Below are 23,879 nucleotides of genomic sequence, written 5' to 3' on the forward strand. Positions count from 1 at the left end.
GTCACATCCTACAACAATATTTCATGATCTTTGTTTTGCGCTTCATTCCTTGACCTCGTTTCTTTAATTATTCAACTTCTATGACTATAAAAGTCAAAACCATGGAGTTGAATTTAGACTTAATACACTTGAATTATTATTTCTTCAACTTGAAAAAGTTAATAAATGTAACATAGCTTGGCGAAAACGTGTAAGAAGGCTAAAAAGATTAATTTCTATTTTTGAATATATATATATATAACTTAATATCGGGGTGGTCTCTAGTAGTGGCGACCGGAGGAGGTGATGGTGATAGTGGTAGTGGCGGTGGTGGTATTGGTGGAGATGAAGGAGATGGTGTTGGAGATGGAGGTGTAGGGACTCTGACTGAATACCTCATAAATTAAATGGACTCAAACGATAATTCTTTCAAGTTAGGGTTTGTTTACCAAATTGTTGTTGCCGTGGATGGAAAACCTCACGACCATTTAACGAAGGGCTCACTTTTGCCCGCTTTTAAACTACATAGACTCAAATATGTTAATATGACCTTTTGGGGCATATTATGCATCGGCATTATAACAACATGGACAAAAGTAATAAAAATCTCTTAATTAAATAATATACTTATTAAAGTATTATAAAGACTAAATTACAACTTTTTTCTTTCTCCATGTTTCTGATTTCATCTACCTATACTAATAAAAAAAAATAATTCTGATACGAGACATTCTAAGATTAATTCTCAATATCAAGTTATCGTCAAAATCACTTCTTTTCTATTTATGGAAAAGAAAAAAAATTCTTTCAATATATAGTATTGATTATAAATTAAACATACTGTATTAATTGGTCAATCTCCATTGATTGAATTATTAATGTCATAAATTATATTGTAAACATATTTAATATAAAAAATACTGATATAATAATTACGTGTCATAAAAGATATTTTCTTTAAAATTAAAATGTATATAAAAGAGTTTATGTTTAAAATATACACTAGCATTCATTTTTTGAAACATCTAAGAAAACTATAATAGTTTTTTTAACAAATATTCAATGTTTAATAAGTTTTACAAAGTCTTAAAAATTAAATAATATAAAGAGACTTAATTATCTTTTTTTTTAATTTTTATTAAGCTATTCATTGTAATTTATACATTAACTTATCCCGTGTAATACACGGGTTTCTAAAGCTAGGTATAACTAAATAAAGAAAAGGAAAAAAATTTCCTTCATTTTCCTTTCTCCTCTTTTCCCTTTATTCTCCCTTTTCAATTTTCCTTCCTATTTGAAAGAAACCAAACCTCCTATTTTTGCTTTCTCACCATTCCCCTAATTTTACTTTCTTTTCTTTCTTTAAAGAAAACCAAGGAATACAAATATTCTTTTTTAATTCACTTTCTTTCCTTAAATAAAACTCCATAACATAAAAGTACATTCTTTTCCCTCCTTTTCATTTCTTTACTTTCTTTAAGTATGTGAAACCCGGAAACACAACATTCATATTTACTCAAATTATGGATTAGGTCGTTAAAATTTTAACATAATTCATTATCTTTTATTTAAAAATATGAAAATCATATGACTTGTAAGCACATACAATCTTCAAAAACATGATTTGCTTCAAATTTTATAATAACAGAAAATTCCAACATTTTTTTTGAGAGAACCCACAATTTTAAAAAAAATATGAAACCGCTAATACGAGACATTGAATAAACCTTATTTATATGCAACACCGAGTTATCACATACAAATATTGTCTTCTTTCTTCATGAATGACTCACGAATTTGTTTATTATTACCTAAGTGAATATGACTTCTCAGGTTTCATCCATCCTGATATTACTTCTGCAGATATAGTTCTCTCATCCAAGCTCAAAATACATTGATGGCTTAAGAGACAACTCATTTCTTATGGACCAATGCATCATATTATGCACACGGGGATTATAGAAGTAATTTTATTTAAAGTGATCACATAGTGATTAAAAATTTAAAAGTGTAAATGGCTAAAAAAAAGCCAACGATTTTCATTCTAAAACTTGGATACAAGTCACTCAAAAGTTTTAATGCCAATAATGCCCTTAACTGTTATCAAATTGTTTTGCATACGTTGTTCATAGACTAAAGTAATACATGTTGGTTGTTTATATCATGTATATAAACAACCACGTTTGTTTGCTTGTTCTCATTCCTGATTAAATCACAAATGCTTCAAAAGCCGAAATGATACTACGTTCATTCACAATATCACTAGTTTAGTACAAACATCACTACCTAATTAATTAACATGATTATCAACAACCAAATCTCATGGCTTATAATTTGAAGTCGTGCTCACCAATTCTCCATCCCCAACTCGTCTCACTCAAATTAGAGTTTAAGATCAAATTGAACGATTTTTTCTTAATTTTACAAACTGATAACCGCATAAATGAATTTAAATATTTAACAAATTTGTCACGTTTAACAACCATGTTCAAAATAATATAAAAATTAAAAGTTTAAGGATTACATTAGCAATAAGAATATAAGTTAATCATATGGATTGATTTCTTTTGAGGTCCACTTTGAGTTTTAATAACTTGAAAGAACTTAACGTAACAATTTTTTTTAAATTCTTTTACACGTATGTAATATATAAGTGTAAGTAACGTAAAAAAATTACAGTATTTTTTACACACCGAATCAACTTTTTACATATGTGTAACTAACATTTAAACTTGCGTAATCATAAAAAAATCTGTGTTTTCTCTTATGTTTTATTTTTATTCAAATTTAATCACAGCCACATGTTATATACTCATTTAATTAATGTGTGGTCTATATTAAGTTCTTAAAATTCTTATAACTTATCAAGTTCTCAAATTATCCCTCCATAATCATGTTATTATGTTAACACTAAAGTAATAATTAATATACTAAAACTGTTGAACTAATTTAATTATTATTACCCTATTTTATTTTTATAACTTAATTACTCTAATTATTTTATATGTTTAGTACGTTAATTTTATTTATACTTGATCACACCCATATGTATGTAATTAAATAGCTAGAGAAAAGTACCTCTACTTTTCAGTCGGTATGTGATCAACGTTTAAAAAGTTGAAAACTCTGCTTTTGAATTTGGTTATGACAGAAAAAATTAAGCAAATAACCGCAAACAAAAAGAAAATTATTGAAACGATCTAATCCACCCATTGTGTCTAAATCCAACGACCATTGTTACAACTCAGTATTTATAACTTACAAGTTGTTATATGTCTGTGTTCAGGAATTTAATTCCTACAAAAACACGTGCTATCATAAATATACTTTAATGTTATAATTGTATATTGTGATAGTATTTCAACGTAGATTAAATGCAAAGAACAATGACATTATAATTTAATCAATTCATTTTTGGAAAATATCTTTTTATATATAATTTAAGCCGCGGTATTTTAATTACTTAATAAGGAAAGTATATTATTGAAATAGTAAAAACATATTATGTCATACAAAAGCTTATACTTAATAGTACTATTATTTCTTGTATTTAATTAAGTTTATTAGTCGATGGTCTCTCATTTTTCTTTTTCTTTCGAAAAGGGGATGAGAGTCCCCGACATTTGTTAAAACCTATCCCATCTTCCTCTCTTATGACCTTACTGTTTTCGCAAGATACGTAGAAAAAGTTTCTTACGACGTATTTTCTGTCAATTTTCGTTTTGCTGTCAATGCTACAGAGTCTGTAGTTTCTATGGCCGTCAATTTATGTCACAAACCTGTTAAACGACATGACACGACACAAGTTTTAACAGATTTCGTGTCTTAAACATGTCGACCTGTTTAAGACATGTTTAAATTTGCGGCTTAACAGGTTAAAGACATGTTAACCTGTTAGTAACATGTGTAGATTTTTATTTTAAAATATATATATATATATATGTATACTCCTAAAGTCATACTTAAAAACGACGTTTCATTAATGCCCGTCTGAACCCTATATTATATTTTATATGGATGTTGTGATTTAATTTTTTATGGTTTTTCGTTTCAAGTATGTTATGGATTTGTCGTATTTTGTTTCAAGTATGTTATGGATTTGTGGTTTTTTGTTTCAAATACATTATGGATTATCTATTAATTAAGACTTTTATGCTAATTTTGAAAATTTTGGTTTCGTTACACGTGTATTATTCGTTGTGTCTTTAAACAAGTCCCTTAACAGGTCTTAACAGGTTAACCTGTTACTAAACAAGTTCGTGCTCGTGTTTAGAAAAAATGACATGATTAGTTATCGTATCGTGTTTAGCACAACTTGTCATCGTGTTTTATCGTATTGTGTACGGCATGTTATGACAGCCCTAGTTTCTTACACATTTTTACGAAAAATATGCATAGAAAAACAACAGTTTTCTAGTAGTGATGTTGTAAAAAGAGATCACTATAGACCAAATATTTTTGGCACCTTCAATTTTTTGTTATGTTGTTCAATGCATAAAATATGTTTCACTCACTTTTCTTATATAATTGGTTAAAACTGACAATTAAAGATTATTTAATTATAATTAATGGTTTAGCGAAGATGTTCGGTCGGGTCAAACAAGCGATTGTAGGTGTCTAAACCAATGTATTTGTAGGGGCTTGAGGGCATTATAAGCTTCCTTCTTGTGGATGCATCAACTTTATGGTCTTTATGAATTTAGGTATTTGGTTGTGACTTGTGAGGCTCATTTTATAAAGTAATTCAAATAGGATCATGATGAGACAAGTATTGATAATAACAATGCTAAATCAGATTATATCACATCTATCATATCTGGTTTTATACTCATCAAGTGTATGATTACTCAATGCTCATCGGGTATTGATTATCTTCACTGGTATCACGTATACGCTTTAGTTAACTCTCATATATATTGCTTACTATTCTAAATTTTATATAATTCATCAAAGGAAAGTTGAAAAATGAAAACTAATTAAAACACCACTGAAGTAATAGGTTTTTTTTATTACCTAAGGATAAATAAACTAAAAAGAAAGAATATGTTTACGTGTTTAGTTTGGGTAAATGAATATGCATGATTCTGGTAATCAGGTCAGATATATATAATATCATACTCGTATGATACCTATAAAACTTGTAAAAACTAATCATATAACTGAGTACCCGTCTTGAATTTTGAAATTATGAATTTACCCTATATGTTCCCATCCCTGCACAATCACAATTTAATGTGATTTTGCTTTCTTTTTAAAGTTTTTGAACACCTATGATGACCCATCTAATCTTATGAGGCCACACTTGGTCTCATCCATTCCTTTATGAAGATGAACCATCATATGTCCCCCCTCTAACCTCATCGTTTTGGAGATATGGTCAACGACTTGATACAATTTTGCAACAAAGCAAAAGGCAAATCCTGAGAATTAGTTACATGTTGTGTTAGAATTTTTTGCAGTTTTTGGAAGGAATTTTTGAAGTTATAAAAACATTGTTTATTTGTTAAACTTTAGTAATATATGCTTTGATGAAATGCTTGTTTACCTACACATAAACTTTAGAGAACAATATAACATTACATGGGTTGTTAACTTTTTATTTCAACTTTGTATAACATTAACTAATAGACTTTTCTTTTCTTAACTAACACTTCATCATTTTTTCTAATTGATTTTACACAATATTTTGCAAAAATTTCTAGATTTTTTAAAGTTACACTTTTATTCTTAATCTTATTAATAATATTATATATATGTATATATTTTAAATTTATATATTATATATATATATGTATGTGTGTGCGTGCGGGTGTAAGTAAATATACATAAGAATAACATTTATGTTCCATCCCATATTCAACTTTCACACATTTTTTTACAAAATAAAAGTTATAATATATATTTAAAAAGAAAAAAAACTACTATATATATAACATGGATAGTCACATATATTAAAGCAACACAAAGTATTTCTTTGGGTAGGAAGATTCACTAAACACAGCTTATCCCTGGTCTATCAAACGTTATATATACATATACTGGCAAAGATAGGAGGAGGTAAACAAAGCCAATCCATGAGAAGCCAAGAGCCACGATCAAGTTCTTCTTGTGCAGCATGCAAGCTCATGAAACGGAGATGCGCCTCCGACTGCCTCTTGGCACCTTATTTTCAAGCCAATGAACCCAAAAGGTTCGCTAAGGTCCACAAGGTCTTTGGAGCAAGCAATGTCACCAAGATTCTAAATGAGGTCCCCAATTCACAAAGACAAGATGCCGTCGATTCCCTGGTGTTTGAGGCCGAAGAGCGACTAAAAGACCCTGTATATGGGTGCATTGGTGCAATAACGTCTTTACAAGATAGGATGTTTCAACTACAACATGATCTAGCCGTGGCTAAAGCTCGACTAGCTCGATGCTCCACAAGAACATCTTATGCTTCTTGTTCCACTACTTCACCATCCTTGATGTTGGATGGTGAATTTGACATGTCGTTTTTTGACGAATATGTCGTGGATCAGGGTGGATTGACCGCTGAGTTTCATCAACACCCTTTTCCATGACGGTTTTGTCAAACTCGAATGTTTAACTTTGTATATGAAACCTAGAGCCTTGTGTTCTCCCAACCTCTTGTATCATTGTTAATTTAGGGATTTAACTAGTATAATCCATTGTGAAATTATATGTTAGTTTGGATCATGCATAAATTTTGGTTTTTATGTGGATTTGAAGCAATAAGACTGTGAATTGATGGGTTTTTATCTTTATTTATTTATTATTTTATTTGTAATTATTGATCTTGGAAAATTGTCCAAAGAGATGCTCTTCTTTTGTCCCCCTTCCATGTGCTATCCAAGTGCAATTGTGCTCTTCTATGCATAAAGCAATCAATATTTGGTTGAATATTTTTTATGGTTACAAGCATAGATCATTATGTCTCTTTGCATCAACAATCACTTTAGAAGTTAGAATTATCATAAATACGAATTATCCTTTTCTATAATATCTAGTAATAGTTACTCTACACAACTCCAAACGTTACTAGTTATCCCCTATTTGTTTTGATGTTATATGACCGTATATATTATGGGTGTATGATTTGATGATATACGGCCATATAACTGTATACACACGTGTAAAGCTGTAATTTATACACATGTATATGGCTTTATATGCAGGTATAGGGCATGCAACATGATGATATATGCCGTTACTGAGATATACGCCCGTATATTGTATGATTGATGGATTGATATGATAGATAAATTGTGTGCATCTAGTATCTTGCGAGAGGAGAACGATTTTTAAAAGATTATTCAACTCTTATATATATGAAACAAAATCCTCTTCCAGTCATATAGATACCAAAATAAAATACATTGCTCTTCACACAATTCCCTAAATTAAATTACTTTCTCATCAAGCCATATCAATTAAAACTCAACAAAATCTAAGTCAAAAACTCCCCTCCAAGAAGCATATATCCACCAACCTTTTCATCCCTAGGAGAACTAGTCAAGTAGTCAGTCTAGTCTGTCTCTCAATATTCATAGGAAATATATATCCATAGTCAAATATTTGACATACTTCACATTCAAAGAGGTTTTCACATGTTCATCATGAAGCTTGATGAGAATGTTGGTAATTTATTGTTGGTAATTTTAGTGTTATCAACGTGTATTTTAGGGTATTGGATTAACTTGTCGATCGAGTAAATAACGTTAGAGATTAAACGAGTTGGGTGACGCGGGAGTGCGTGCTCGATTTAATTCTAAATGTTATTTGGGTTTTGTTATTAATATAATAACGTGGGCCTAATTAGATAATCTTGTTGGCTACTAATTAAATGGGTTTTGGTTTAAACCCATGACATCCATTTTAATTAGATATATGGAGACTACATACATGTAACTTGATCGATAGATTGGATATAGAACATACGGTTGGTTACCATGTTTTGCTCTTCATGGGTTCTCAAGAAACATACAAATCCAATTCTAGTAACAAGAGAAATCTCTTTATCCGATAAATCAATCGCGTGTAACCGGCGAAATAAGGTTTATCTGAAAGTTTTCACACGATTCAGAGATTAATCCAGGCTACTGATTATTTGAAGATTGAAATCAAGATCGAAGGTTTTAATATATTATCTAATCCATCATCCAGGTACACAATATAAACAACAGAGAACAATGTACAACACGAAGTTCATTAATCTCCGACAATATGAACTCACACCATGATTTTCAAACACGTTTATGTCACTTTCATCGGCCCTTTTCTTTCCTTCGAGTATTACAAATTTACAATATATCCAAATTTTCATGTTTTTAAGGGTAAAAAACTTTCATATAGCTTGTTTCTTTATAATTGTAGCATTCAACATTACTCATATATGCATTTCACTGATATATACTATCAGGTAATATCTCTTTCCTCTTTTAGGATCCTATGTAATCAATAATTTCTTCTGATACAGGAAACCATCATTTCGTGTCTTTGTATTCTTTATCACGTAGTTTCAAGCACATCTGCAAAGTGTCAAAATAGTTTGTCGTGTCAACATAGTTTGCATAAACAAATTGTGCATGATCCTACCATATGAAAGTGATAGGTACATTGGAAGAGGATGCTAAAGTTGGGCATCAAAGGAAGATATATACTATTGAGGCATGTTGGAGGATCATGTTAAAGTAGGACAACGGGGGAGAGTGTTATAGTGGTATATCAAAGGAAAGTCATATTGTGGCACACCAAATGTAATATTAGAAACTTTTAAGATTTCTATAAATAAAAATTAAAAAGGATAACGTTTAAGTGAAAGTATAAATGAAAACAAGGGGTAGTTTGTTTTAATCATGTCAGATCAATTTAGATCTTATTCATCCTCTTTCTCATTCAGCATCAATTATGAGTTGATCGATTTAGACCAATTCTGCCATGTTCTGATGTTTTCCTTTTTAGAACCAAACAATGACCAAATCAAATTTCCTCATCTTACGTTCAGATGTAAGCAAATAACCCCTCACAAAATAATGCTATTTGAAAAGAAAATGAATTTATGGTATTTACAACAATCAAGTAAATAATCAAAGTTTGTGTAGCCAATTTTAACCCAAACTAGTAGTAAAGTTGATACATAAAAGATTTCCATCCTAGTTGCTTTTCAAAAAGTAAAAGAAATTAAAGAGTCGACAATGCTATTACATCATCATTATGACACAAGATGACATGACTATCCTTTTCTATCCAAAAGGGGGTTGCGGCGCAGCTTGTTGCCCGCTTACCTGCCACTTCATTGTAAATCGTTTGGATGTTTCCATGAAATATAAAAGTAGTTTAATTAAAAAAAAATATTCATTTAAAATATAATTTAGATTTTCTTTAGAAACTTTTATTCTGTAGTTGTATGATACTATGATATACATTAACACAAACCTTTTATTTTCTACATTATATTCTAAGCATGTTAGTACAGTTGTTTATATCGTTTATAGGTTGATTGCAATGAAAATGAAACTCTATGGCCATAAATAACAAATTTAAACAAAATACATGGACAAAAACCGCATTTTACTCTACTCTTGAACTTAATAAAAGAAGAAACTCGTAGAAACTTGAAAGATTGGTAAGATAGAAAGTTGATTTATTTGAAAGAGAATTTAACGAAAATGATGGGAATATAGCAGAAATGTTTAGATAGAAAATAGAAAGAGATCAATTCACTTCACTTAAATAACTTTTCGGTAACATTACATAACCTATAACAATCTGATTCTGATGTGTCGATTTTTTAGCGACAACACTAACCAAAATGTCGTCGGCATAGCCTATCCCGATGACATGTCGTCAATACAAGTCTCATGTTACTAAGAGCATGCACAACGATAACAAAAATACCATGGAATGAGGCGGAAGAAAGAGAAGCACGGGCGGGTATTGTAGCGGAGCTAATGTCCTCATGTCGACATACCAAGTTTAATTCTACAGACGAGCAAACGGACGATGGTGGTCCCCACTCCTCCGTATACACACAACATATACATATATTGTTATTATTTTTTTTTTTTGAAAAAAACTTTAAAACTCAAGTTAGATGTGATAGTTTACGAAAGTTTGTTTTTGTGAGTGCTCTAATATTTTGAAAACATTGTATGTGTTCTCAATCCAAAAACCTGCATGAAAATCTTTAAATAAACAGACAGGACTATCATGATATTGTTTCATGAACTAGAAATTGTAGAATCTCTTCCTCATACGTGTCGAACCACCGTCATTTACGTGGCCACCAATTTACCTCCTCTGCCACCACATCATGATCAACCGAATCAAATTGCTCAACATCTATCTACTCAATGGCTGTATATATATAAGCATTCGATCTTGTTAAGTGTTAATCATCACAAGAGATGGCGTCCCAACAACAGCAGAAGAAGTTAGATGATAGAGCGACTACGGCGCCGCGGTGCACGCGGAATAAGCGGCCAGGCTCAACAACACCCTTCTGAAGGTAAACTTAAAACACTGGTCGTCTATACACACGTACGCCACTGTCTAACATCTAATCACACACGGTTTTAAACGGCTGTTCAGATAAAGATAGACGACCATTTTAAAAAGAATATATAAAAGTTTGTCCGATATGATATGATCTGAATGGCCGTTCAGTATGCCAACGGCCGTCTTGATTAATAATTTCAAAGTTCGACCTCAACGGTCAAAACGGCCCTTCTAATATTATTAAAAGGGCTGACCAATAATTTTCAATGTTGATTTAAAAACAAAAAACTGTCATTTTAAGTCATTTTAAGTGTTTTATGAATAGCCATTTAGTATGCCAACAACCGCCTTGATCAATAATTTCAAGTTTGACCCCAACGGTAAAAATGGCCCTACTAATATTATTAAGAAGGCTGACCAATAAATTTCAATGGTGATTTATAAAAATAAAAAAAATTTGTCGTCTAAGTGTTTTATGAATAGCCGTTTAGCATGCCAACAACCTTGTTTTATGAATAGCCGTTTAGTATGCCAACAACCGGCTTGATCAATCATTTCAAAGTTTGACCCCAACGGTCAAAACGGCCCTTCTAATATTATTAAAAGGGCTGACCAATAATTTTCAATGTTGATTTAAAAAAACCTGCCATTCTGAGTGTTTTATGAATAGCCATTTAGTATGCTAACAACCGTCTTGATCAATAATTTCAAATGTTTTATGAATAGCCATTTAGTATGCTAACAACCGTCTTAATCAATAATTTCAAAGTCAATGTTGATTTAAAAAAACCTGCCATTCTGAGTGTTTTATGAATAGCCATTTAGTATACTAACAACCGTCTTGATCAATAATTTCAAATGTTTTATGAATAGCCATTTAGTATGCTAACAACCGTCTTAATCAATAATTTCAAAGTTTGACCTCAACTGTCAAAACGTCACTTCTAATATTGTTAAAAGGGCTGACCAATAATTTTCAATGATGATTTTAAAAAAATAAAATTTGTCGTCTAAGTGTTTTATGAATAGCCATTTGATGGGGTGAAATCAGACGGGGTTGGTGTAGATATAGCATTATTAACATATATGTAAATACTTAGATTGTGAAATCAATTTGTGTATTAATTATTTGTTATAAAATGTTGATTGAAAGGGAAGAGTAGAGGGCAGGCGGGAAGGATTAATAAGCAAGAAAAAGGAGAGCAGGAGACGAAAGGTGGCACCGGTGATCAAAGCAGCGGTACTCGCGGGCATATCGGTGAAGAAATCGACGTTGATGAGTCGACTGGCTGATCAGTTGTTTGCCTCTTTATTATTACGTGATGATAATAAACGGAATATATAATAATGTGGTCTAGTTTGTTTCAGCTGTAATACGTGACTGTGAATACAAGTATTTTATGTGTTGATCGAATACAAGTATTATAGTGCAACTTGAAGACGGATAGATCATATAATGAAATGAACTTTAACCAAACTAGACCATATAAAATGGTCTAGTTTTTATAAAGATAACTGATTTTTCACATATAAAATGGTTTCATGAATGTTTCATAATATTTAGACATTTTCTAACATGATCATTAGCATGATAAGAACATTAATGAGAGTTATATAACTAACTTAGTAGCAAATTTTTATTTTTTTTCTAGGTTGACATGATCACAATAAGCACAACTTGTTTTTCCGTCGGAGCGCCACCACCATCGTCCACCAACCACCACCACCACCGTCCATCACCACCACACGATGTTCGCCACCACCACCATCCACCCCCACCACCACCATCGTCCACCAACCTCCACCATTGTCCGCCAGACCGCCACCACCACCGTCCACCACCACCACCCACTGTTCGCCACCACCACTGTCCGCCACCACCATCGTCCACTGACCTCCACCATTGTCCGCCGGACCGCCACCACCATCGTCCACCAACCACCACCACCTACCGTTCGTCACCACCATCCACTTAATAAGTGTTGTGTTTTAATTGATGTTTGCTAAAAAAAATCCATGTTGACACGCCACGTAAGCTGACACATCAGCTGAGTAAAATAACAAATATTATAAACAAAGTCACGTTAGCGTCTCAGTTAACGACGTTAACCTTAACTTAACGGGAGTGATAAAAACAAATAGGTTGAAAGTTAAAAGAGCAGTAGTGGGAGACAAAATGAAAGTTGAGAGTGTTATCTAACAACGAGAGAAAGTTGAGAGTATTATAACAAATAGGCCTACTTTTAAACACGCATATGGTTCCTCAAGTTGAGAGTATTATAACCAATAGGCCTACTTTTAAACACGCATATGGTTCCTCTTTCGTTACATAAATTTTGCCATTCGATCAATAGGTTCCCGTCAACAGTTCCGTTGTCGCATTACACTTAAACTATGTGCATGCCTAGAAACCGGGTTTGGGTTTGTATTTAATTATGAAATCATTAAACCATTGGGTGTTTTCATGTATCCACTTTTTTAAGAGAGATGGTTAACATGAGTTTGAAGTGTCATGAGTGTATATTTATAGAATTTAACTTTTGAAAAAAAAAATTCTAAACCAACTAGCCGTTAGTTTTAATGTAAAAAACAAGGGGTGTGGATGTTATTTTATATTCGGCCCCACATGGCGTCCGCTTTGAGTTTGGAATTCCAGACAACACTTCTACACACTAATCTGATATCGCTTGTCGTTCGACTTCTTTGGGTTTAGAATTTCCAAATCACTACATACCAATACCACTAAATATTACTTTTTAAATAATTATTTTCCGCGTCAAACCATAACACGACATAACTTTAAGTGTGTCGGTTGATATCTTTTACGAAAACGATTGATATCTTTTACGAAAACGATATATAAGTAGAGTTTTCGTCACCTGTATAACGCGTTAATGCGATATTATCAACTTTACTAGCCTAAACTTCTTCAACTCAGTATGATTAAGGGGCTTTTTGGTAGCCTTAAGTTTTAACGGTTAAGAGTTAACCTTAAGTTTTAATGGTTAAAAAGTAACCTTAAGTCTGAATGGTTAAAAGACTCATAATTGTTACCTCTTAACCATTAATATTTATAGCTACCTCGTAACTATTAACACTTTAACTCAGGTTATGAACCGTTAAAAGATAGTCTTTTAATGACCATTAAAAGACTACCAATTAAACAACCCTAAATCATCTCTATTTTAACTTCGCAAGGTTACACATGATATAATATACACTACGGATTCCTAACACACCCCAAAAAACCAAAGTAAATCCGTAGGTCATATGAGTGACAAATCAAGTCGTGACTCATGTAAATAGTAACTCAATAAACATGATATATAGACTAAAAAAGTACATGAACAACTCGCATTTTGTCCGCTGGTGATCGACTCCCAAGAAGAACATATTCCATACGTGTCTACAGTACACCTTCCTTACGAACCACCATCCTTTACGTGGCCATTGATTCATCTCTTCCTACGCCACATCATCAATGGAATCTAGTTGCTCATCATATCCATCTATACATATAAAAACATCTTATACTGTTGAACGTTAACCATCATGGCTAGCTAGGCATACCAAGTCAACAAATAATCACTACAAGGTATGGCGTCGGAACAACAACGCAAGGAGTTGGATGATAGAGCTAGGAGAGGAGAGACGGTGGTGCTTGGCGGCACTGGCGGCAAAAGCTATGAGGCTCAACAACACCTTGCTGAAGGTAATTTAATTAATTAACACGAATAACTTAAATTGAATAATGACCAAAATGTTTATTTGACCAGTAAATTCTCAAAATGCCCATATCTAAAACTAGTCCACTCAATTACCATTTAAGCGAAAGTTAATGTACAAATGAAATTAACGTGTTAAATGTGTTAATGTACATAATTACTATATATAATTACTCTACTTGATTATCACATTTAGTATGTTAATTTCATTTGTATTTGATCAAAACCTTACTTTTAATCATTACCTAACCAACTAGATTTTGTCACTATACTAAAACCTTCATGTTGGTAGTTTTTCTAAAGAAATCCTTCGTGTTGGTATTTTTTCTAAAGAAATCGTCACACTTGACAGGATTATTTAAGCGTCCGATAGCATTTATTTTGTGACATATATTTTTTTTGGCTTAGATTATCTTGGACAAGTTGCATAAGCTTGTTGGTTAAGAATCTCATTTGATAAAAGATCAATAAGTGTTCGAGTTGACGAGTTTTAGGGCGGACATTATATCATCATCGTCATCGTACTCAGTATATCCCACCAATAGCAAAGCTATGGTAAGGTCTGAGGAGGGTAAGATGTAGACAGCCTTACCTCTACCCCATGGGGATAGAGAGGCTGCTTCCGGTGAGACCCCCGGCTCGATAGTAGTTTTGCATCAAGCCTTGGACATATTACATAAGGCACATAGCACTCAATCATCGGGACGCCGGCTGATTGGTGCATGTACCCTTGTCTTTCGGCTATCAACGCCACCACATGATGCCTGATTACCCTTCCATCACTTTTAACGTTATTTTCACAAAATTAGTAAAATAACGTCAAAATTAGTGCAATTTTACTTTTGCCCACCCGAGGGTTCACACATTATATGCGCGCACCGCAAGCAGGGCACTTAGGGTGGACATTATAAGAATCTTATTTGATAAATGTTTAGTAAGTGTTCATGTTGACAAGTTTTAGTGTGGGCATTATGTCTACATCAGTACATTAACCAATTAAATAGATATTTTAATCATTTTCTAATATTCAAAATGGTGAACATATGATGTTTTGTCATGCAAAATTAAGGGGGTGTTTGGGATTGCTTGTATTCACCAACTTATAACTTATAAACCTTTTGAGAATAAGGTGTTTGGGATTGCTTATATTGTGAGATGAAAAGTTCTATAAGTTACACTTTTGTAACTTATTAACTTAATGAAAAGTTATAAGGAGGTAAAATAAGGAATCCCAAACACCCTCTTAAGTTTTTTTTTTTTTTTGGTTACATAATTAATTGATTGATTAAAAGGGAGGAGTAGAGGAGGGCAGACGAGAAGGGAACAGCTGGGAACCGAAGGATACCAGGAGATCGGGCGGAAGGGCGGTCTAAGCAGCGGTGATCAAAGTGGCCGTGATCGTGGGAAGAACGACGTTGATAAGTCGACTGGCTAAGCAGCATGTATGCAAGTTTAATAAGTGTGTTGGTAATAAGTTTTATAGTAATGTGAGTGTATGGTATTGTTTGTTTCGCTTGTAGATTCTGGTGTGCTGATGATAATAAATGGAATACTATACACAAAGTAATATACAGCAAAAATTCGTAAATTCATGATTGTATATATTCACTATTCAGATTAAGAAATATGTGTTAAAAGAAATATGATAATGAAAAATCAAATATATTGAAGTTAAATGTGACATCGATCTTAACAAATATAACTAATTCCAGTTCGGTATTCAATGAGGTTAAATGGAATATCTAAATTTTTTTGAAGTGTCATAAAATTCAAAGTGTATAAAATGTTATTTTAATAGAACAAACTATTTTTCTAAAAATCATTCACTTATGGCTTAGGTTATTCAATAGAAGGCTTTAATAGAGACTCAAGTTCGACATTTTATGTAGATATTGATAATGAAATATTTGAGCTAAGTCTTAAGATGTTGTTAGTTTAGATTTTGAGCCCACGGGGGTTTGAGTCCCACGGTGCGTTACGTCAGTGAGTTTTGTTCTTGTGGTGACATCACGGCTGTCAATTGGCAGCTGACGGTATTGTTCTCGGAGAAAAACGGTGAAGCCAGACTCTGAAGCTAGCATTGGTCTGGTTTAAACAACATAGTCTGGTAAGAGTGGAAAACCACGACTCTTCAAATTGAAAGACCGTAGTGGTGCCTAACACACAGAAAAGTCGTCGTTCTAAAAAATCTTATTTTTCTTAAAAGGTATTTATATTAAATTAAAAATCTATATAGTACAAGTTTTAACCGTATATGCAAGTACAAAAAATGACTTGTTGCAGGAATTAAGAAAAGTATTTTATAGTCTTTGAAGTGTAATAGTTCTTTTGGATTTATAATATATCTTTAAAATTCCTTTAAGATCTTGTAAAACGTAAGTAGAACATGCTGTTATATTTTATTACTTGATTTGATACTATTGACTAATAATTTTGCACTTGCATCTCCTTGCCTCACTTGAAAATTAAAATTTAACATCACTGTTCAAAAACTTTAGCCCATTATCAGGCCCGTTATCTTGAGCCCACTAGGATTAGGATTTAGACTCTGTAGTTTTTTTATGTATTGATAGATTGTAACACATACACTGATACACATGTCAACAAAAATCTCTTTTATCTTCATATACCCATTAACAAAAGGTCCCATTACTTGATACCATTTTCCTCAAATCACACGTTTCTTGTCACATCAAGTAAATCGGACCACCAGAAAAACGGCACCTAATTTTTTTGTCTCCCAACTTTTATTATTAATTGCTTCAGCTTCGATAGTTCAGGATAACAAAGATGATTTATATTTGCCTATAAATAAAAAAACCAAAATCACAGGCAAACAAAAAAATTATGTACATTAGAGGTTGTGATTTTAATCTTATAACACGTTTGTACCAAACGAGTGAAATAATAAAAATTGAAGGGAAACGAGTTAAAAGAAGTTGGAAGTTGACGAAAGTATATATATATCTAAAGCCTACAGATTCCTAAGTTGTGTTACTTTCGTATATTCGATTAGTATTTTGGTAGTGTGAGCTTTTAATCATATTTAACGTATTATAAAAAAGGTAAAGAAACAAAAAATTACTGGCCTAACCAACCCAACATGTTTCAACCCAAACCACTTGTGGGCCTTTATGGCCCGTTAACTATTAAATCGGATTAATTAGTAGCATAATTATATTCAAAGGTATTGAGTATTTTAAAAAGAGAAATCTGCATTTTGTCTCTCTGGAAAATAACGTCGCGAGATGGGTTAATCACTGAAAAAGAATTTGCGAACTTTGACTCTTTGTGTTACTCCGGCGGTTCTTCTAACTCCTGCCGTCAGTTGACTGTTGGTATTTTAGTAATAATACCAACATATTAAGGGTATTATAGTAATCTTCTTTTAATAAATAATAAATATAATAATAATATGATGATGATAATAATAATAATCTGAAAATGCAGCCCCACCACAAACTTTGTTTCTTTCTTTCTCTACTTCAATTGCTTCATCACCACACAAATCCAAAACACAAATCCAATAATAATCTGAAAGTGCAGCCCCTACAAATACAAATAATAATTCATCACCACACTTTTTAACCACTCACTCAACAGATCTATGATGATCTTCATCATCATCACCTCATTATGGAAAAACATATTTGATCAAAAACCCTAACCTCCGGTCATCTCGTTTTCCCGGCATCAAGTAGGTTTCTCAAGACAGGTGATGGAGAATCGGAGCTCCAAACCCGATGTGTTGAATTTACGGCAGCTAGCTCCGGCGGAAACGGTGGCGGCGGAGGGGAAAGTGAAACCCAAATTCCGGCGGGTTTGAATCTTGATAATAAAAACCCATTTTCTCATTTCACCACCATAATAACCGGAAGAACAACAATAATAACAGTGGTGGTGGGTCAAGGTCATCGGAGACGGTGCACGATAACAAGGCATCGCCGGTGAATGAATCGGTTCCGATGGCGTGGCCACCGCCGATCGTTCATTATTCTATACCTTTTTTTTTCTATTAATTATTATATTTTATGGGTGGTTGTGTGATCTATGAAGACATAGAGACAAAATTAATTAATAATTATTAATTCTTGTGTCATATTTGTTGTTATTGGATTTTTGGATGAATATTGATTTAGATCTTAATTAATTGTTTTGTAAATATGGAGATGATGATAAACTTGTGATGATGAAGATATGGTAATGATGATGTGTTAATAAAATCTGGAGATGATGATGATAAACCTTTGATGAAGTTATAAAGTGGTAATATATATTTATATTATATAGCTATAACAAACATTAGTTTAGTTCAAATGGTTTGTTTTGTTTGTTGTTAACCGAGACGTCGCCGGTTCGAATTCCACCCTCTACACGATTTGGATTATTAATTTTAGAATTAATTAAAGGCTCAGGGGTAAAATAGTCATTTCAACCTTTTTTGGTCAATAAACGAAGGGTCAACTGATGGCAGGAGACAGAAGACCCCGCCGGAGTAACACAAGGAGTCAAAGTTCGCAAAACCTTTTTCAGTGGTTAACCCATCTCGCGACGTTATTTTCCAGGGAGGCAAAATGCAGATTTCTCTTTTAAAAATTTGGAATTAAAGTTACTTGTAAGTCAACCCGGCCTAGCCGTATCAATGCAAACCAGTTTTGGGCTTTTTGGCTCTATTAACTAAGCAGCCCATTTTATCACCTATGCTACTATGCATAGCCAGGACCGGCTTAACGAATATGAAGGCCTAAATCGAAACAATATTTTGTGGTTTTTTATGACAATTGTTAAGAATTTTTTTTTTACTTATTACAAGTTTTGACTAACATATACTTTAGTAACAGGGAAGCATGTCACCACACAAATACATTATTTCGAGTTTACTTTACCCTTTATAATATATCTATATATAATATTTTTTTTTGTATTTAGAGGCCTTAATTAAGTGTGGGTCTAAAGCCCTAACTTATTTTCGTTGTCCCACGAGCCACCTATGTGCATAGCTACGGCTAATTATAAAATAAAAAGGTCGAGTTTTACAATAACGGTAAGTTTATTGTCATGTGACTTAGAGGTCAAAGGTTCTAAGTGTTGGAAACAAACTCTTGCATAAATGCGTTGTAAGAATGTACAACATGCCCAAGCTCAACTAAGCCGACGTCCTCCAGGACCCCATGCTTGCGGGAGCCACATGTAATAACTTATTAAAATATGTATAATCAACAACCAGTAATTTTATAAAAAGATCCAATGGCTCTTTTAAACAAATATGTCCCTTTATATGTTTAACACAACTTGACCCGACGACTTGAGGCTTAGTTTCTTGATTAATTAACAATCAAAGTTAAGCATTATTAACAAAGGCTAGCTAGTCCCACTTGTTATCTAATGATTAATCTACTCTTACCACCATTATTCATCTCGATGACTGTTGTGATAGTGGTGGTGATATTAGGAATTGATTGTCAATCCACTAAAACCTAAACGTTATAGGCCATTGATTTCTGTCACAAAAGCAATACTTTTCGTTTAATTTCAGTAATTCATTAATATTTTTGCTTCACGTTTTGTTTTACATAGCATGGTCTTTATTACTGTATTTAGAATGACAAGTATAACGTTTTTTATAAAAGTTTTCACTAAATTTCATAATATTTTTTTGCCAGTAGTTACTAGACATAAACAAGTAGAGTATGTTTGGATCGGGTAGTAAACACACACACACAAACAAAACTGCATAAAAGTAAAGAACACAAGGATTTACGTTGTTCGTTCTATGCTGACCTATGTCTGTAGGCTGCAACGAGGATATAGTATTATTGTTATTTGCTCTTGTTATGATATGTTACAAGTACATTACTTATTGTATTGAGAATGTTCGTTATGACGTTATCAGCCTTAGCCATGGGAAAAATTTAGAAATGATGTCTTTACCAATACCAGGCTCTAAAGAGAGGCGATTGATAAATTGCTTCTCACTTTTAGCTAGCATGTGTGCTAAAATGGCCGGGACAAAGGGTCGCGAGGTTGAGTTTACTCCAAAAACCCATCCTTAGTTCAGATTGCAAGCTGGCACTCATAGTCATAGGGTTTAGCACTTAAACTTCAAGAATTCAAGAAAAGCTAATTATGGGCTACAACAAAACAAACACGCCAAGTCACCAACCAACGGCTTTAATTCATTGCCACTTAAATTCTCTTTTAATCCTGACCTATAAGCAAACCGAGCCTTCATAAACCCAATAGAATTGTTACTAGTCATAAACGCGTCGAGTCATTCGCAAGTAATTCATTTCCGTCTATTATTAAAAGTTTGGATTGTTTTATGCTTAAACAATCTTAAGTCAAAATTTCAACTTATTTGAGCTCAAGTTTTATATGTCGACTTTGATTTGATTTGCAAGCCTAAAGCATGTTAGTTTTATAAGTCTCAAAGGGGACATTTTGATAATTTGATGATGTATTCCACTAACCTAAAAGTAAGGTTAGAATCATGCGGTGTATACGTTTAATGGCGTTAGGAGTAAATAAAGTAGTACTTTATAATTCAATACACGTATACATAATATGGGTTTTGTTCAAATACAAATAAAATTAACGTGTTAATTATTAGAATCAAATAGAGTAATTATATATATAAGTAGACTAATTATGTAATTACTATGAAGTAATTACATAATTAGTCTACTTATATATATAATTATTTTACTTAATTTTCACAATTAGCACATAAATTTTATCTATACGTTAACATTTCCATTCATAATATCTATACTATATATAATGAGCCAAACATGAGCAAATTAAGACGTTTAATTTTAAGTAAATTACAATACTTAATACATAAGTTATAACCTAACAAAGCATGTTGAAAAGGACAATATTGTCTTTTGAATGATATTATCACGGTGAATTTTCAATTCATTAAAGATACTTACAATTAATCCCCCTTAACTTTAATCATTTTTTGTAAATTTAAACAATACTTACAACTATGGACCTTAATCTTTTACCTATATACTCTTTTTATTTTCACTTTTAACCCAACTTCCCCCACGAAATTTGAACGACCATAACTTTTTTATACGTTAATATTTTTTTATAAAACATTGCACCATAAAAACGAATATTTTATTATCTTTAATTTGAGTATCATATTGCTAAAGTTTTTCAGTTAAAAAAAATATAATTTTATGTATTAGTGTTTGCGGTTTGCTTCGGATGGTTTTTAAATTAAACCGTGAGCCAAAACGTTAGTAACGTCTTTTGTCGTCGAAAACCGAAACCACCCCGTTGAAAAATGAAATCGGTTGGCCAAAGGTTAAAGAAAAAAATCAATCGTGAAATCAAATCAATGACCAGTTTGAAATGTTTCACGGTTTCAAACTTAACAACGAACACACATAAACTTGTAATGTGATTAACAAAACCGTGTTTCCCGAAGCATCGTGCGGGCACCCGTCTAGTAATACTATTACACATAAAATAAGTAGTAAGATTATTGTTGAATGGTATAAAGGGAACCACGCTTTGGGTGGTTTCAAGAGTCAAGTCCAAATATGAAGAATATTACATTCAATATGAAAAAACACGACATGATTTGCTCAATTCAAACATACATGTTTATATGCAACATGAACAATTTTCTTGGATAAATATAATGTTTAGAATTAGGTTCATTATTTAATGAAATATGTGTTATAGTATCAATTCATGAAATGTATCTTGTACGTACTATTGATCATTGTTGGTTGAATGACTTGAATTCGTCTAAATACCTGATAAGTTAACTAATTAATTTATAACTTTTAATAGGTATAAACACACGGATTTGAAAGGAAAAATACTACACAGCTATTTTTAGAAGGTTTGACTAATTCGATAAGATCAACACATCTAGTTTTCATATTTTCAAGACATTTTTCTTCACATTGATTGCTTCAAACCATTTTATAAAAGACGGATTAAAAAAATTATATAATAGAATGATAGTTTCTTGAACATTGTTGAGATTACTAAAAAAATATATAATTTACATGATATTTTGAATATGTGTCTAAATAATCACATCTTTTCTTGATACCTAGAAAATTAAATATAGGTTATTTTCTAGCCTTGGATATAATATCTTAACAAAAAAATATATATAATAGTAAAACGATTTCTTTCTTCAATTCATTATTTAATTATATTCTAATAACAAGTTTTTGACAACATAAAGCAACACGCACATGTATATGTGCATGTTAAGAAATAAGTCAACGGTGGTGGTGTTCTAGGATTGAACCCAGGCGCATGATCACTTTCTTGATCAACTATAAACTCATTGACACGTTCTTTTTGTTAATCAACAACATGGGCACCCACCGGTGCACTCACTTTGAGTACCAAAAAGTTTTTCGATGTGCATATTTGCGAGTGTGATGCAAAATTTTAAGTTAGAACAATAATTAATAACATAATCAATTTCAAATAGAAAGTTGTGAGAAACTGAAAACCATATAAACATTACTTTTGATGAGTAGTGTAGGAGAGAAAAAACAGTTTTGTAGGATTATATTACCGTCTTATATTTCAAAAATAAAGCATGAATGTGAATTTTTGACATGATACAAAGTTAAAAGGAAATTACATGTTTGCTTCAAGTATGAATGTGTATGTATAAGTGTCATGTCGCCCCCTTAAACTTGTTTAGCTAAACGAGATAGGTTTGGGTCAACTTGATGGTTCATAGGTTGATCAATATAACCATTTAATGTTTGTATTATTTATAAGTAGTTGTTTTATGTCATAACTTCAACCCAACTAGATATTTTCTACAAAAAAATTAAAGATAAAAAGAATTTGCACTTCATAACGTAATTCTTTTATTGTATATTTTGTATTAATAAGCTAAAAATACATAATATTATATGTTTTCATGTTATCCGTCTTGTGTCATTGTCAACACGTGAATACGAGTGTTATGCTTGGATTATTGTGTCTAACATGATTTCCGGGTTTTTTCGTGCATACTCATATATAATTTTTGGATATTGTATTGGGATCATCCGCAACCTGAAAACACGACCTATTTAGCGCTTATAAGTTATAATAATAGATATCTGACTTGATTTGTATGTTATAATATTTTCTTTATAAATAACTCCATATTAAATTACCCCTTTCTAATATAGTTAAATGAAATAAACATAGATATATGAACTATACATTATCTTCTTTCACAAACAGGTAAATAATATACAATATTATTTGATTTTGATGATAACCTTTTTTTTTGTTGTCATTTGAATGTATGGCAAGAATTTGCTTCAAAAAAGATGAAGATGAAAGGTACAATAGTTTGACAATTGACTACACGGTTTGGACCCAATTCTTTCAAAGCCGCAACACTAAAAAGTTTTGTTTTGACTCTCTTCTCATTCTGTACTAAACGACCAAACGTGATTCATGTTTTATGTTATAAAACTGTGATCGATTATAATCTATATAACTTTTTAACAACAATATTTTGGGTCCTTTTAGAGATTTTAAGACGTTTGGTCATACATTATGGGTTTATAGATACCGCTAAGGTTTGGTTAAAATACCTTTTTGTTCATAATTATATATTCTTATAAATATATATATGTAATGTGTTTAACATGGTCAGGCAAATTATATTATTTCAATAATTACTTT

The 23,879-nt window shown here is 32.0% G+C and overlaps 1 protein-coding gene and 1 pseudogene across 1 annotated transcript; both read left to right on the plus strand.

Moving 5' to 3' along the window:
• Nucleotides 1-6,024: 6,024 nt before the first annotated feature.
• On the plus strand, nucleotides 6,025-6,963 carry LOC143545499 (LOB domain-containing protein 21 pseudogene; annotated as a pseudogene).
• Nucleotides 6,964-13,891: 6,928 nt separating this feature from the next.
• Nucleotides 13,892-15,804, plus strand: LOC143545500 (em-like protein GEA6). Its single transcript, XM_077037382.1, has 2 exons — nucleotides 13,892-14,188; nucleotides 15,494-15,804. Exons 1-2 carry the CDS (start codon nucleotides 14,074-14,076, stop codon nucleotides 15,634-15,636), a joined length of 258 nt encoding a protein of 85 aa, XP_076893497.1. The 5' UTR covers nucleotides 13,892-14,073; the 3' UTR covers nucleotides 15,637-15,804.
• The last annotated feature ends 8,075 nt before the right edge of the window (nucleotides 15,805-23,879 follow it).

The sequence above is a fragment of the Bidens hawaiensis genome, unplaced genomic scaffold (assembly GCF_021521415.1).
Source record: "Bidens hawaiensis isolate Kalapana, Puna unplaced genomic scaffold, B.hawaiensis_p1.1 tig00013978_1, whole genome shotgun sequence".
Classification (NCBI taxonomy): domain Eukaryota; kingdom Viridiplantae; phylum Streptophyta; class Magnoliopsida; order Asterales; family Asteraceae; genus Bidens; species Bidens hawaiensis.